The sequence below is a fragment of the Dermacentor variabilis genome, chromosome 1, assembly GCF_050947875.1.
Source record: "Dermacentor variabilis isolate Ectoservices chromosome 1, ASM5094787v1, whole genome shotgun sequence".
Taxonomy (NCBI): Eukaryota; Metazoa; Arthropoda; class Arachnida; order Ixodida; family Ixodidae; genus Dermacentor; species Dermacentor variabilis.
In genome coordinates this window covers 115,914,132-115,929,641 of record NC_134568.1, presented here as the reverse complement: position 1 = coordinate 115,929,641, position 15,510 = coordinate 115,914,132, and the positions used below count along the sequence as shown (strand labels likewise).

Sequence of the window (15,510 nt, the reverse complement as noted above, 5' to 3'; positions counted from 1 at the left end):
CGACCCACACAAACAAGCTCACAAAACAGGTACGCACTAGACACACGCAAGCACGCCGGCCCATACAAACCGGCATGTACGCGCGCGCGCGCGCAGACACACAAACACACACACACACGCACGCACACAAAGCGAGCTGAGCGCACGCACACACACGAATAGAGCCGAGCGCGAGCACGCACACACGCACAGCCAAAACGAGCCGAAAACATGCTAAAGGCGCCCGGCAAGCAGCAACAGCAGCACGCGACCGCATCAGGGAGAACCAATACCGCGCCAGTTCTTTCGAAAGGTGGCAAAGTCAGTCGTACTTTTTCTATGCGACGCAGAAGTGGTCGACCACATTACAAGAAGCCACGCTGAACGCACAAAAGAATCACATCTACGAACGTTCAAGCGCTGAGAAACAAAGCGTAACTATGCAGGCGCACCGCGCCCGATATAAGACGGGGCGCGATCGAGGTAGTTAACTTGCCCTACTAGGAGTGCAGCTGCTCTTGCTCTTACATTAGTGAATTATGCTACGAGATCACAGTAACAAACTTCTAGAGCGAAGAAAAACACGTAACCCACCAAAGAAATACCAAGTAAATGGGCACTTGCCTGAAAATTCCCACTATGGCAGTACTACCGACCGCCGACACAGGGCACATTGCAACTGCTCGTCTCAGCGTCCGTGGATCCATCTTCCAGTGCGTACGAACACTTTGCTTTGAAGTGGAGCATGAGTAATACACAAAGCACGGGCCACACCTTTTTCTACGCCGCGCACAAAACTAATCACACGTGTAAAATTATTTCGCACAGCGCGAGACGAACGCATTTCATGTAGCAAGAGAATGCAATAATGGCGTAGCTTCCGCCTTCCCGTGCTGCCGCGCGCCGAAGTGACGGCATGTGACTGTACAGCGTCCTCCCGTCACTTTCGGTCGATTTTCATTGGGCAAGGAGCGGCCGCGCAAATTGAACGTTTATTCTGACAGGTTTGCTTGCTCGCATGGCCGCCTGTTTGCTGCTGCTTCGTTCTGGTCTCCAACTAGAGCAGTGAGGCGGGTAGTTGTTACTACGTTTTGTGCCGAGCATTTTTTTTTTGGGGGGGGGCGCAGTCTGTGCTGCATGACTGAGGGTACAGTACACAAATCGGGACCGTGAGCGAGACGATCGGCGCTCTTCTGCTGATGCGATTAGATTATTTGCTGCGTCCGAACGAAGCAACCTTGCGAGGTCACAGCGTAGTTACAGCGATATCCTGGCTCGATAAAGACCCTCACATCTTGGTCGTGCGACAGCGACGCGTAAGCATTCAAGAGGCGACTGAAGAATGTGTTTGTAAGAGCGTATGCTGTGGATAAGCAATTACAGCTTTGACGACACCATCCCCTAATATATAGGCTGAGCCTTACAAACTGTGTCCGAGGATGCGCTTAGAAAGCACACCAGTGGCTTAGTAAAACTCTGAATAACTTAGGCAAGGTACGTGGAGATTCAAATTTGAGAACTTCCAGCGTGATCTCGCCGCTATAAATGTCTTCGTTATGGCTTCACCAAGCAAATTGTGCGTTGATGCCATTGTACAGCAGAGGCTCGTCTATTAGCACGTCCCTGTTTGTTCAGCAATGTATCCACACAACTTCTTTAATTTCGCCACTTTTTGTTGGGCTTTTAAGGACACCGAAACATTCGTGCAGAATTGTGCAAGTTGCTCTCGCGTTTTCATTCTGCTATTGCAGTTTGTCTTAGAAGTGTTTAATTGCATGATAATATAATTGTGAGCACAAAATATAGTGATAATTAGATTGTAAGTGAAAGTGCGTACATTTTCTCAATGATACATTTTGGAGTGGCCGTCATGCCAGTAACATCAGAATCGTAGAAAAAGATCGACAGTCACTTAGGAATGCGAAAACTTAATGACTTCATGGATGTGCACTTGCAATTATCACGTGACCGTGATACGTCCTCCATTGTCACGTGTCCTTTACAATTCTACCTTCATCTGCCGCAATCCACCTTGCTACAGTTTGTACGAACCTTAACCGAATTTATTCCACCCTAATACACATTATTTACCCATAATTGCTCATAATTAACATTGTTCTATTTACTACCTTCTGTATCACTACTGACGTCATACAAGACGCTGATGGCGTCACATTTTATTGCTTTATTATACATACTTTCAAGGCCTAGTAGATACAACAGAAAGAAGGGGTGAAAGTATACAATATTTGCAGTGCAGGGCAAGAATAGAAAATCAAACTAAGACACTTTGAACAGCGATGTTGAATTACTGGTGTCACAAATTGAGACTGTGGAGGCGGAAAGGCGGTTCCATTCAGTGGCTGTTCTTGGCAAAAAGGAAGAATGGCACATGAATTTTGTGTTGATGGTCCATGCGAGACGAGATATAACTTGGTTGGGTGAAAATATTTTCTTTAAGAGAAGGGTTAAAGTACCATATTCTATGAAAAATACGGAGACGAAGGTACCTACGACGTAACCAAAGGTCAGGTTGACCTAGTGTTCTTTTCATGGACGTGACGCTAGAATGACGTGAATAATTTGAGAGAATAAAAGGGTGGCGCGGTTCTGAATGCTTTCAAGGGAAATGACAAGATTGGCATGAGCAGGGTCCCGTATGGATGGTTGTTGCGGAGAACGCCATCTTTCCTACCTGAAAGGCCATAAAATGCTTTCGCATTAAAAATGCAATACATACACACCTTGCTCAATGCGTGGACGTGTACACGTTATTTAGGTTTATGCATGACAGGCCGCCATTGGAATCTGAACCTGGCAACGTTTAACGTTAGAACGCTATCTAGTGAGGCGAGTCTAGCAGTGTTATTGGAGGAATTAGAGGGTAGTAAATGGGATATAATAGGGCTCAGTGAGGTTAGGAGGACAAAAGAAGCATATACAGTGCTAAAAAGCGGGCATGTACTGTGTTACCGGGGCTTAGCAGAGAGACGAGAACTAGGAGTCGGATTCCTGATTAATAAGGAAATAGCTGGTAACATACAGGAATTCTATAGCATTAACGAGAGGGTGGCAGGTCTTGTTGTGAAACTTAATAAGAGGTACAAATTGAAGGTGGTACAAGTCTATGCCCCTACATGCAGTCATGATGACCAGGAAGTCGAAAGCTTTTATGAAGACGTGGAATCGGCGATGGGTAAAGTCAAAACAAAATACACTATACTGATAAGCGACTTCAATGCCAGGGTAGGCAAGAAGTAGGCTGGAGACAAGTCAGTGGGGGAATATGGCATAGGCTCTAGGAATAGCAGAGGAGAATTATTAGTAGAGTTTGCAGAACAGAATAATATGCGGATAATGAACACCTTTTTCCGCAAGCGGGTTAGTCGAAAGTGGACGTGGAGGAGCCCGAATGGTGAGACTAGTAATGAAATCGACTTCATACTCTGCGCGAACCCTGGCATCATACAAGATGTAGACGTGCTCGGCAAGGTACGCTGCAGTGACCATAGGATGGTAAGAACTCGAATTAGCCTAGACTTGAGGAGGGAACGGAAGAAATTGGTACACAAGAAGCCAATCAATGAGTTAGCGGTAAGAGGGAAACTAGAGGAATTCCGGATCAAGCTACAGAACAGGTACTCGGCTTTAACTCAGGAAGAGGACCTTAGTGTTGCAGCAATGAACGACAATCTCATGGGCATCATTAAGGAGTGCGCAATAGAAGTCGGTGGTAACGCCGTTATACAGGAAACCAGTAAGCTATCGCAGAAGACGAAAGGTCTGATCAAGAAACACCAATGTATGAAAGCCTCTAACCCTACAGCTAGAATAGAACTGGCAGAATTTCGAAGTTAATCAACAAGCGTAAGACAGCTGACATCAGAAACTATAATATGGATAGAATTGAACAGGCTCTCAGGAACGGAGGAAGCCTAAAAACAGTGAAGAAGAAACTAGGAATAAGCAAGAATCAGATGTGTGCGTTAAGAGACAAAGCCGGCACTATCGTTACTAATATGGATGAGATAGTTCAAGTGGCTGAGGAGTTCTATAGAGATTTATACAGTACCAGTGGCACCCACGACGATAGTGGAAGAGAGAATAGCCTAGAGGAATTCGAAATCCCCCAGGTAACGCCAGAAGAAGTAAAGAAAGCCTTAGTAGCTATGCAAAGGGGGAAGGCAGCTGGGGAGGATCAGGTAACAGCAGATTTGTTGAAGGATGGTGGTCAGATTGTTCTAGAGAAACTGGCCACCCTGTATACGCAATGCCTCACAACCTCGAGCGTACCGGAATCTTGGAAGAACGCTAACATAATCCTAATCCAGAAGAAAGGGGACGCCAAAGACTTGAAAAATTATAGACCGATCAGCTTACTGTCCGTTGCCTACAAAGTATTTACTAAGGTAATCGCAAATAGAATCAGGAACACCTTAGATTTCTGTCAACCAAAGGACCAGGCAGGATTCCGTAAAGGCTACTCAACAATAGACCATATTCACACTGTCAATCAAGTGATAGAGAAATGTGCAGAATATAACCAACCCTTATATATAGCTTTCATTGATTACGAGAAAGCGTTTGATTCAGTCGAAACCTCAGCAGTCATGGAGGCATTACAGAATTAGGGTGTAGATGAGCCATATTTAAAAATACTGGAAGATATCTATAGCGGCTCCACAGCCACCGTAGTACTCCACAAAGAAAGCAACAAAATCCCTATAAAGAAAGGCGTCAGACAGGGAGATACGATATCTCCAATGCTATTCACAGCATGTTTACAGGAGGTATTCAGAGGCCTGGAGTGGGAAGAATTGGGGATAAAAGTTGATGGAGAATACCTTAGCAACTTGCGATTCGCTGATGATATTGCCTTGCTTAGTAACTCAGGAGACCAATTGCAATGCATGCTCACTGACCTGGAGAGGCAAAGCAGAAGGGTGGGTCTGAAAATTAATCTGCACAAAACTAAAGTATTGTTTAACAGTCTCGGAAGAGAACAGCAGTTTACGATAGGTAGCGAAGCACTGGAAGTGGTAAGGGAATACATCTACTTAGGGCAGGTAGTGACCACGGATCCGGATCATGAGACTGAAATAACCAGAAGAATAAGAATGGGCTGCGGTGCGTTTGGCAGGCATTCTCAAATCATGAACAGCAGGTTGCCACTATCCCTCAAAAGGAAAGTGTATAACAGCTGTGTGTTACCAGTACTCACATATGGGGCAGAAACCTGGAGGCTTACGAAAAGGGTTCTGCTGAAATTGAGGACGACGCAACGAGCTATGGAAAGAAGAATGATGGGTGTAACGTTAAGGGATAAGAAAAGAGCAGATTGGGTGAGGCAACAAACGCGGGTAAACGACATCTTAGTTGAAATCAAGAAAAAGAAATGGGCATGGGCAGGACATGTAATGAGGAGGGAAGATAACCAAAGGTCATTAAGGGTTACGGACTGGATTTCAAGGGAAGGGAAGCGTAGCAGGGGGCGGCAGAAAGTTAGGTGGGCGGATGAAATTAAGACGTTTGCAGGGACAACATGGCCACAATTAGTACATGACCGGGGTAGTTGGAGAAGTATGGGAGAGGCCTTTGCCCTGCAGTGGGCGTAACTAGGCTGCTGCTGCTGCTGATGATGATGATCAATGCGTTCAACACCCTTCAGTCGTTGATTTAACACCCTTCTTCTAGCAAAGTCGCACCTTATGTGTTGTATACACCCTTGTGATAGGGTGTTCTGACAGAAAAGGGTGCTAAAAGGGTGTGGCCGTGGGTGTAAATGCCGAGAGCACCCCTCTTAACACCCATAAGGGTGTAAAAAGGTTTAGTGTGTACTCAGGACTGTCAAGAGCTGACCGACCTTACGACTATGGGCTATTGCTAACGGGTCACACATTTCATTATTCACTCTCGCAGTCCCTGGACGAAATAGGCATCCAATAATAGTTTATACAATTTTAAATAGTTTATAATAGTTTTATAATATTTCTTTCGCACATAATGAATGACTCGTGGTAATCTACTCGAAAAATATTTACATGCTACCTTGGGTACACTGCATTCTCCATTATAAGGATGAAAAGGGCTTCATAGCCTGCCCCTTGAAGAGGCCTGTAATTGAAGAAAGGCAGCTTTCGTATATAGGAACCGAAAAATAATGAGCATGCGTGTACTTGTCGGTGTCTAGAACGTAGGAGGGATGGGCGCTTTGCAGGATTCGTACCCTAGCAGTCTCGTGCGTGCTGCTCGTCTTTTTCGTGCCGTTCAGACGATAACTCTCCTGTGTGCCGTATGTTAGGGGCAGATATGTCATTCATCCCGCTATGGTTTTTTCCTTGCAGTCATGTACGAGGGCTTCAACGGATTCGCGGAGCTCACAAGCCAAGAGGGCATCTTTCATTTCTGGATCGGGATGCAGCCGTTTGTTGTGCTACACGCCGCCCACACTATAGAGGTACGCGGCTTTCGCCGGGCAACCTTTAGGCAGCACGTGGCATGGGAAGTTCACCCTTGTCACCACGCGGATGTTTTCAGCACAGTGACTACATTTTAGCGCATTGATTGCCGATTCCGTATACTAAAGCTTCACCAGGCGTAAAATGCTTCTCATTACACCTTCAACGAGCGCTGGTGATGCCCATAGGCGCCATGACATGTCTAACTACGACGGCATACTGAAACGTTCTTTTGAAATATCTTGCATGACTACTTCTCCTCCTGTAATCACCAGTAGCAGTACAATCATCACTGTCTTTCTCGCTCACTCGTGTGTTCATTGACAAGCTCAGAGTTAGTTCACATCTCATTTTCGTCTTCAACACTCGTTCTTTCTTCGAGAGGCGGCACGCGTTTCGCGAACAGCAGTTCATTCTAATGCATAAGGAGAATGGTGCACAAGCTCACAGCGCAGCCGTTAGAAGGCTGGTGTCACGAGATCGAGCTTCTGATCTCGATTATAGGCTCGACGAAAGCGGCAGGGTGTTCGTTAGTTCTCATCTTGTTTATATTAACTTATGTAGGCCACACGCTTCAGGAGCTCGTTCAAAGGGAGATACAGTAACACTTATCAATACAACGCACGCATCAATTAATAGCAATGGGCGAACACGTAGCCATCTATGCCATCAAGGTCGTTTGCTGGTCACCACCGGTGCTGTGGATGAGGGCACAAACGGGTGTCGCATAATTTAGGCATTTTTTTTCTGGCCTTGGCCATCTTGCGAAGAAAGTGAGTCGTAGGTTTCGCGAGCGATGTCATTCATCCCTGGTCACCGGTGCTCACTGACGCAGCTTTCCACGGGAACAGCTTGCGTGTGCTGCGTCTATGGTAATTGCCCTCGCCTGGCATTGTGCCAGCATGGGCGGGAACCACCTCTTACCTCTTTCGCAATATGGACGCGGCCCCAAGATGGGCGTCTGGTTTTGACAGCGCAGATTCATGACTCAGCCAATAGCGCCGGTGCCCGGTTATCGCCCCTCAGACCCCGCGGACGGTAGTGACGGCTATGCACTCGCGTGCATAGCCGTCACTCGCGTGCATTCCTCGTAAAAAGTTTCATGGACCCTGCATGTGTGACTGAACCTGTCGTCTTGGATAGTGCAACTGAGGCTGATGTAAAACTTTCGTTACTTGAGAGCACAAATGTTTGAGAGAGACGGTTGCCGTGGCTGCCTTTGCCTTCGTAACAATAGGAGTGTTGCAGTAGCCCTGCTGTAGGGCTTGAAGATGTATACTGTGACTCTTACAGCGGCCTGAAGAGAGAGAGAGAGAGAGAGAGAGAGAAATGAAAGTGAAGGAAATAGGGGGATTACCCAGAGGATATCGCCGGTTGGCTACCCTTTACTGGGGAAGAGAGAAATGGTGCGAAATATGAGCGAAAAGGAAGGAACGAAAATGAAAAACAATACAGAACTGTCTGCAAAGGCGCCACTTAGTCATACACAGTGTCGATGTCTCACTGAGAAAGTGCCCACTCACAATTTATCACACAATCCGGGTTTTCTAAAGGCAACGCAGCAGTTCCATTATAGCAACTAGCGCTGGTGTCCGTGTAGGCCAGTGTCCAATAATTTTGTTTTATGCGAGTGGGAGCTTGTACAGCTGGAGTTTAATACGGAGGCGAACGTTGCCTTTTCCTGGTTGAAGTGAGGGCACTTGCAAAGAAGGTGGGTGGCCATTTTGCTGCATTCGCACAACTCACAAAGCGGGCTGTTGGCCATTCGAATGATAAACGAGGACGAATTTCAATATGCTACTCCAAGCCATTAGACGGGTTAGAAGGATGCAGTCACGTCGTGAGAAGCCAGACAGTATACGAAGTTGTAAATTAGGTTTCAGGTCACGAAGACGAGCGCGCTTGTAGATTCGGATCTATTCCTCTGATCCACTGTCAGGTTTCCCGCTGTGTCGGCTCTCAAAAGAGGGATGGCAGCACAGCGGACACCATCATGGGCAGATCGGGTGCTAATAATGCTAATCATAACCAACTAGCCCAGCTGTCCATAGTTAGCGGGTGCCTGCGTCCGCTTGATAATTTCCATGGATGCTATGGTGGCTAGGCAATCACTGAAATGTTATTAGGTGTCTTTTGTGAACGGCCTGAAAAGAAATAAGAAATACAGTACATGTTCATAGGAAGCCTACGTGAAGAACACTGGGTAAAAAATAAAGACGACGAAGCGTGATTCAAGCTGAAGCAAAGACGCTACAAAATGCCATTCTTGTGGTAAATATACCTTTTATATTTTTGTTCGTAATGCTAGTTGTGAAGACAGTTGGACAGAGCGTCTGAAGTTTAATTCGACACACATGGGAAGTACTTACGTTGAGATAGTACTACGGGAACTCGTTTTGTCTATCTTAACGGTCAATTTTTTTCTCGAGCTTTGGACGGTGCCTTATTATTAGGGCCATGTTAACCCGGCAATCATTTCTACCGCCCCGCAACAAATTACTGAAGCTTCCGGTAGCACCTACCATACTATTATTGTGTGTTTGCTTGGTTGTTCTATTTGTTTCCTTTGCCCTGGACACTAAGCTTGTTGCTGCGGTTGGTGCGAGGCACAAGAGCGAAACTAATCTCGATGCAGGGAAGTGATATGAAGCAAAAAAATTTATGAGCCCATGAAAAATAGAATTTCAGATAAACATGCAAGCATATTAATCTCTAGAACAGTGCTGATTATACTACAACTCGAGCATCACTATGAAGTACCTGCAACCGTTATTCTAACGACCTTTTGTGCTGCCTACCAGGAGGACCGGACTATAGGGTCTCCGCTTGGGACTAATATATTTTATTTCCCCCTCTTTTTCTCTCCTAGTGCGGCAACTCTGAATGTATTCGCATCCATAGTCGGCGTATATCTGCGACACCGGAAATACAGGGATCGGTGTGACGGGGTGGGAGAATAGTCAGTTTAGAAGCAATACAGCAAAATATTCCTTAGCCAAGATATATCACTATTACGTAATAATGGGCTGTAGGCATCTTGTAGAATAACTATCAATCCACAAGTGATTTAATTACTTATTATCATAATTTTTTTGCCAGACTCAATGGTGCTAATACCATCGGGACATTTCAAGCTTTCAGTATGATTTCCACGAAAACTTACCACGCCGGGATAAATGTAGGGAGGAGCAAGGCGCAGAGACTTGTAGGGAGTGTTCAGCCTATGCGTACGATAACTTAGCAAGAACGGTAGGCGACGCTAGCGCTTGCTGGCTCTTTCGAAGCGTCCTAGCATTTGAACAATCTTATGAAGACTTCCCCTCATTCATGGCCTCCAACACACGCCTTACTGTTTTCAAGACCGTCCAATCCTGCTGCTTTCACAGGAGCAAAACAATGCAATAATGAAATTTTTGTGATCATTCCAGTGACAGAAAATAAAAGGAAATTTACCCCATACTTGCGTATGCATGTGTGGCATGCAAGCAATTTGAGGTGGAGAGGCAGAGGAGGGGGGGGCGTAACAATGTAACACCGGTGTCACACGGCCACTTTCGATCGTGATCGAGCCACATTCGCATAAAGTTTCTCTACCGCGATTGCCTCCCTCTCGCATCTTGCGCACAGGAGCCAATCGCGACAGAGAAACTCGATCCCGATTGGGTTTGATCGCGATCGAAAATGCGCCATGTGACAACCGCATAAAATTTAACATCCACATCATCATCATCATCGACAACAACAACAACAACAACAACAACAACATTATTGTTCTTCCTTTTCTGCTTATCATTATTATTATTGTCGTTGTCAGTATTTGGTTATAAATTAATCTCATTATCAAGTAACCCTGCTTAGCTCAAGCCATCTCGTGCGAAAAAATGCTCAACGTGCTCATTCAGTTTATTAGTGCTCCTCTGAGCAATCAAAATTTCAACAGCCCATCATGTTTCACTCAAAGCCGAGACGAATATCATGATGTTCCTCGCTAGTGACATACAATGACAGGAGTAACTTCAAACAGCCAATAAATATACATAAAATGCATGATTTTTCCTCCACGCATGTATTCTGCGTAACTGAATCTTCAACGAAACTTGATACCAAATACTCGAAATGGATAGTCCGATATGAAACAGAAGCAGTTGAGCCTTGAATGTTGGCTTTCTCTTGTGTAGAGTCCTCGAATACGAAGAAACACACTTGCAAGCAAATCTGTATTTACTATTTTCGTTTATTGTTTTCGTCTGCTTTTCATAAAGCCCCTATTGTCGAGCACCGTGAACATCTCCAAGACTGGGCATTACCAATTTCTCGGCCCTGTACTCGGCGAAGGATTGTTGACCAGGTGAGAAATTTGGTCCCAATTTATGAACTGCTGTTTCCAACATCAGCGGAACAATTTGTACGTCAGCGAAGTTGCGCGGGCCAGATTTCATTCTTTTTTTTTACTTTACCGTGGTTGATTTATCAGTAAAAAAATAATAAATAGTAACTAAAACAATGAAAAAGGGCAAGTGTGAATGTACATAATCAGCACCGCACTACCGCTACATATAGGGTGCGTTCTTTCTTTAGCTGCACCTTTTTTTTAATTCCCTGTGGCATATTGTCAATTTCTAATCGTTGAACTAAATTACTCGATGAGGCGGTCATTATTTCAATAAGCTATGATAAATGGCTAATTGAATAATTATGAGAATTACATAAATTAACATTTTAATTAATTTCTTTACGGCACATATTTCAATCTATGAATTGTAGCTAGTGAATTTGGAAAACATATTGAATTGGAGTGAATTCTGGGGATGGCACTGGTTTCGCGATATTCACCATCAAAGTTGCGGTAAAAAAAAATGCCCTGTTTTTCCACTTAAAAAAAGCGCTGTTTTACGCATTGAAGCAGCAAAGTAAGTGGAACGCCAATAAATTTTGTTGACGCTTTGAAAATCGATCTCTCCAAACTGGTGAAGTCATGCGTCTCCGTTCCAAGTGGATACGCCTTGCAAACTCACCGGCTACAATTCGTAGATTGAAATATGTGCCGTAATGAACTTAATTAAATGTTCGGTAGTGTAAGTATGTTAATTATTCAATTGAGCAATTTCATTTCTAGTAGAAATAATGGCCCCCTCATCAAGTAATTTAGATTAAGGCTTTGAATTGTGCCAACTGCCACGAGCAATTTTTAGATATTTGATGCAGCTGAAAAAACACCCTGTAGTGTGCTGACTCAATAGCCTTGTGGGTTGTTATAGCGTTTCGAAAATTGCGCTTTACTAATAAAGCTAGTGGGAGAAGCGCTTTCAGAAACAGGTACGGCGAACCTTCGAGCCTCCGAGAAAAACAGTAATAGTCCCTTAAGGCTACGAGAGGAATATTTTGGAAGCCCATAGGGAATTACAGATAACGAAAAGAGTGAAAAGGTGCACAAGAGCGTTGTCATACGTTATCCGAATACTGGAACCCATTACCAAGAAAAAGCAGTGGTAGAATTAAAAAACCTTTTCGTTCCACCCGTTGTTTGTCCTTGTTAGCTGACGCTATACCCTAACAACAAGTTCGATGCCGTTATTGGTTGGTGCCCGTTCTAGCAACCCTGCCTAAACTGAGCTGTGAATAAGAGGACGGGCGCGTGAAGTTCTTATGATTGTAGGCGAGACATCGAAACACCCCGCAGAGCCTCCAGTTCAAGCAGCCGCTCTTTTGCCTCGTTAAATTCATTGCTGGCGTCCCTGGAAGCACTTTGGGACAGCGTGAAGTGGTGCTGCTGAGCAATTCAATACGTTTGTTCTGTTGTTTGTCGCCAATGCATCCCCTCCTAAAAACAAGATAGAAAGAAAGGACAGCTCCTCATCCCAGTGGCCAACGCACTGGGCTTGTTTGCATTGGCCAATGCGTGTGAGGGGCGCAAGAATTGGCCATTGCAAACAAGCATCATATGCGTCGACCACGTTGTATAACGACCGTGCAGGCAATATATTACACATATGTGCCCCTCAAAAACAGCTGAAAATTCTAACGAATACCTGCGTGCCCTCATTCACAGAGCGGCTAGTCTCCTCGCTAGCAACTGTGACGTCAAATGCATCGCTTATCACGTCACAGGTGCTGCCTGCAGCGCGCAAATAGTCACAGCAACGTCAACTCTGGGATTCCTGTGAAACGCAACGCGCGCGAAACCACATACGGAAGGGTTAATTCTTGGTCTAGTTGGTCTTGGATTGCTGATGAGGGAAATTAGCACACCAAAAGACAGTACATAGTGGAAGGGAAGATAAGCGCTTGTCTTTGTCTTCCATTGCACTGTGTGTTATCTTTTGTAGCGCTCATTTCTTTCATATCTGTCGCCACCGGAAATACGTCATGTAGCAAGAAAGAATGAAGAAAGGGGGAGTTAGAAAAGAAAGGCCTGGTTTGTGACCTCAAGGTGATGTACATTCAAGAATGACACAGAACAGGAATGTCGCTTCCAGGTGTTGGTGAAAGCAGTAAGGCAAAGCCTCCCTGATTGTAGCTCGCCTCCTCGCACCATCATCTCGCTAAATTTCGGCTGCTCCTATGCCAGCTATTACTAAACCCACCTCATCCTAGCTGCAATTTGGGGCGATGCCTTTTCCCGATAATGCGTTTCGGCACTTTTCGCGTTTGTGAGTGGCTGCGTTCAACGCTCCGTCCGAGGCGGTGCGTCTGTTGACCACTGACGAACGCGAAAAGTGCCCAGAAGCATTAGCATCGGAAATGGCATCGCTACAAAATCGCAGCCCTGTGTGAGCGTCGGCGGCCTGTGATGAACCTATACTGAGCATTTTTAAGAGACACTGAAAATTTCACCAGTCAAATATCGACGTGAGGTGTGAGGCATTGCAATAGCAAAGGGATTGTGAAACTACTACCAGGGAGGTTATTTGGTTCCTTTAAAGTCATGCTGCTCAGCTAAGGGGCAGAGGAACACAAGTACCTGTATCTCCTCCTCACTCGTCCATGAATATTAATGATTCACGTGATTGATTCTTAATTGGTATGAACCTCACCGCTGAGTCCAATGTCTATGGTAGCGAAGAAACTTCAGAACGCCTTCTGTGTTAGTGCATGTCCAAGGTTTGCCTTCAACACCGCTCTAAACCAGCTAGACGGAAGATCTTTCTCATTGGACAAGATCTTGGGGCTGTGGTCTCGCCCACTACGAGGAGCGCTTCGAAAGCAAGTTTCGTCATTGTTCTTAATGAGAAGGTGGTACACCAGGAGAAACAAACAATTGCCAAAGAAGCCACTCCCGTTGCTGGTTCAACGACGGAAGGAGCGTCAGCGGAGGAGGAATGACGCATGCGCGTCATTCCTCTGAGTTTTAGCAGAGTTTTAGCAGAGTTGTTTCTTCAAACTGATTGCACTGCTGCGGCAAATGTCTGAATGTGACTCAAACTCAATGTGACTCAAAATGACTATGTGGAAAAATAGTGCAAAATGTATAGTTTATGATGCCATGGCGAAATTCCTTTTTTGGCAACACAGTTTTCGCGTGAAAGTAAATGGCGAAACTTACTTTCGGAACGTCCCTTTTAGAAGGCAACGCAAGCACTGCTGCGATTCCTGAAGGCAACTGAACTTTGTGACCGTCTGTGACACAGGAACTGAGAATTGACACTACATCGGCGACTTCAGTGCGGATGCACACTTGACTATCTCTCCTTCTCTTAATATTTTCTTTCAATTTGTCCATCGGCCATTGCAGAGAGCCAACTGGGCTGAGTTGTGGTTAACCTTCCTGCCTTTCATTTATCATTTTCTGACTTTCTCGTTTTCTCTTACCAGTATTTTTGGCGCTGTTTTCAGCATTGAAAGAAACGAACACGGACCTCCTTGCTTGGAACTCTAATATTTCACTTGACCCTTGTCGTACACGTATACTGTCAAGAAACAAAAGAAAGAAAATGTGCGCAGTGATGCAACCAAACACATGGCATTAGCAAAGCCATACACTTGAAGCCAAGTTAAACACATACCATGAAGACATGGAGCACATAATAATAATAATAATAATAATAATAATAATAATAATAATAATAATAATAATAATAATAATCACAAGACTTCCTTTAGGCATCTGACTACTTCTGCTCCTAACTCCGCCGAAGAAGCACTAACGTATATGCGGTCCACTTCAGAGAAGCACTTCTGTTATTTCTCAAATTTTTCTGTGCGTACCATCGTAAGGCAGTTTCTTCATCCTGTTGAAGACCGCGTGACATTCGTTCTTATTTAAACGTGTGCAACTGCGTTGCCTGAAACTGTTGTATTGCGTAATGCATTATCATGTTGCCTTAGTCTCTTATTCAAGCATGCGCTGCAAAAAGGAATCATGCCATGAGGCATCAGCCACGCAATTATAAAATCGTGCGAGCGCATGACAGCTGAGAGTATAGAAGCGCGCTTGAAAAAAAACTAATTAGGTGCAGTAATTAAAGGACTTTAATTATCTGCTGTTTAATTGCTGTCAGCCCTTTGTGGCCAGCACAAAACAGCTAAGACAGATAAAAAGTGCAGAAAGGCGACAGTTATACCGTATCTACAGAGGGTATCAAATGGCCTCGACAAATCTAGGAAAAAGAAATGAATTAGAAGTTGTATTCCTAACTTCGCTTAACCTTTCAGAAAATTACTTTTAAAAATAACCTGAACTCGACTCATGTGAGTCAAGCCTCGATAAAGCGCCTATATTGCGTGGGAAAAGTTATTTGAGAAATGCCGCTTCTTTGCGGCAAATAATACGTAAGACAACGCAATAAATGCTTGAAAAATACTCGAACAGCATGAGAATATGTTATGCAAGACACCAATATTGGGAAGCCTAGCTGAGCACTGTCAAAATTGGGGTGGTCACCTCAAGCTTGACAGGGCGAAGGAACTGGTGTACAGTGGTACGGAGAGACAGAAATGTATTAGAAACGTTTGTATTTGTGTTTTCTTTATATTTACCTTTTCATTAGTCTCCTATATAGCTGTGTGACTGCACGCCAGTTGTTGCTCCGTCGGTGGTTTTAAGAAAAGTGATATAGTTACATTCTTTATCTAA

At 44.7% G+C, this 15,510-nt stretch overlaps 1 protein-coding gene across 1 annotated transcript in view; it reads left to right on the top strand.

Moving 5' to 3' along the window:
- The first annotated feature begins 6,320 nt into the window (after positions 1-6,320).
- Positions 6,321-15,510, top strand: part of LOC142571851 (cytochrome P450 4V2-like) — a 52,996-nt gene continuing 43,806 nt past the window's right edge. The window contains exons 1-2 of the mRNA XM_075680513.1: positions 6,321-6,436; positions 10,700-10,785. Of these exons, the coding sequence (XP_075536628.1) occupies positions 6,326-6,436; positions 10,700-10,785 (197 nt within the window). The 5' untranslated portion in view covers positions 6,321-6,325. The remainder of the gene's footprint in view (positions 6,437-10,699; positions 10,786-15,510) is intronic.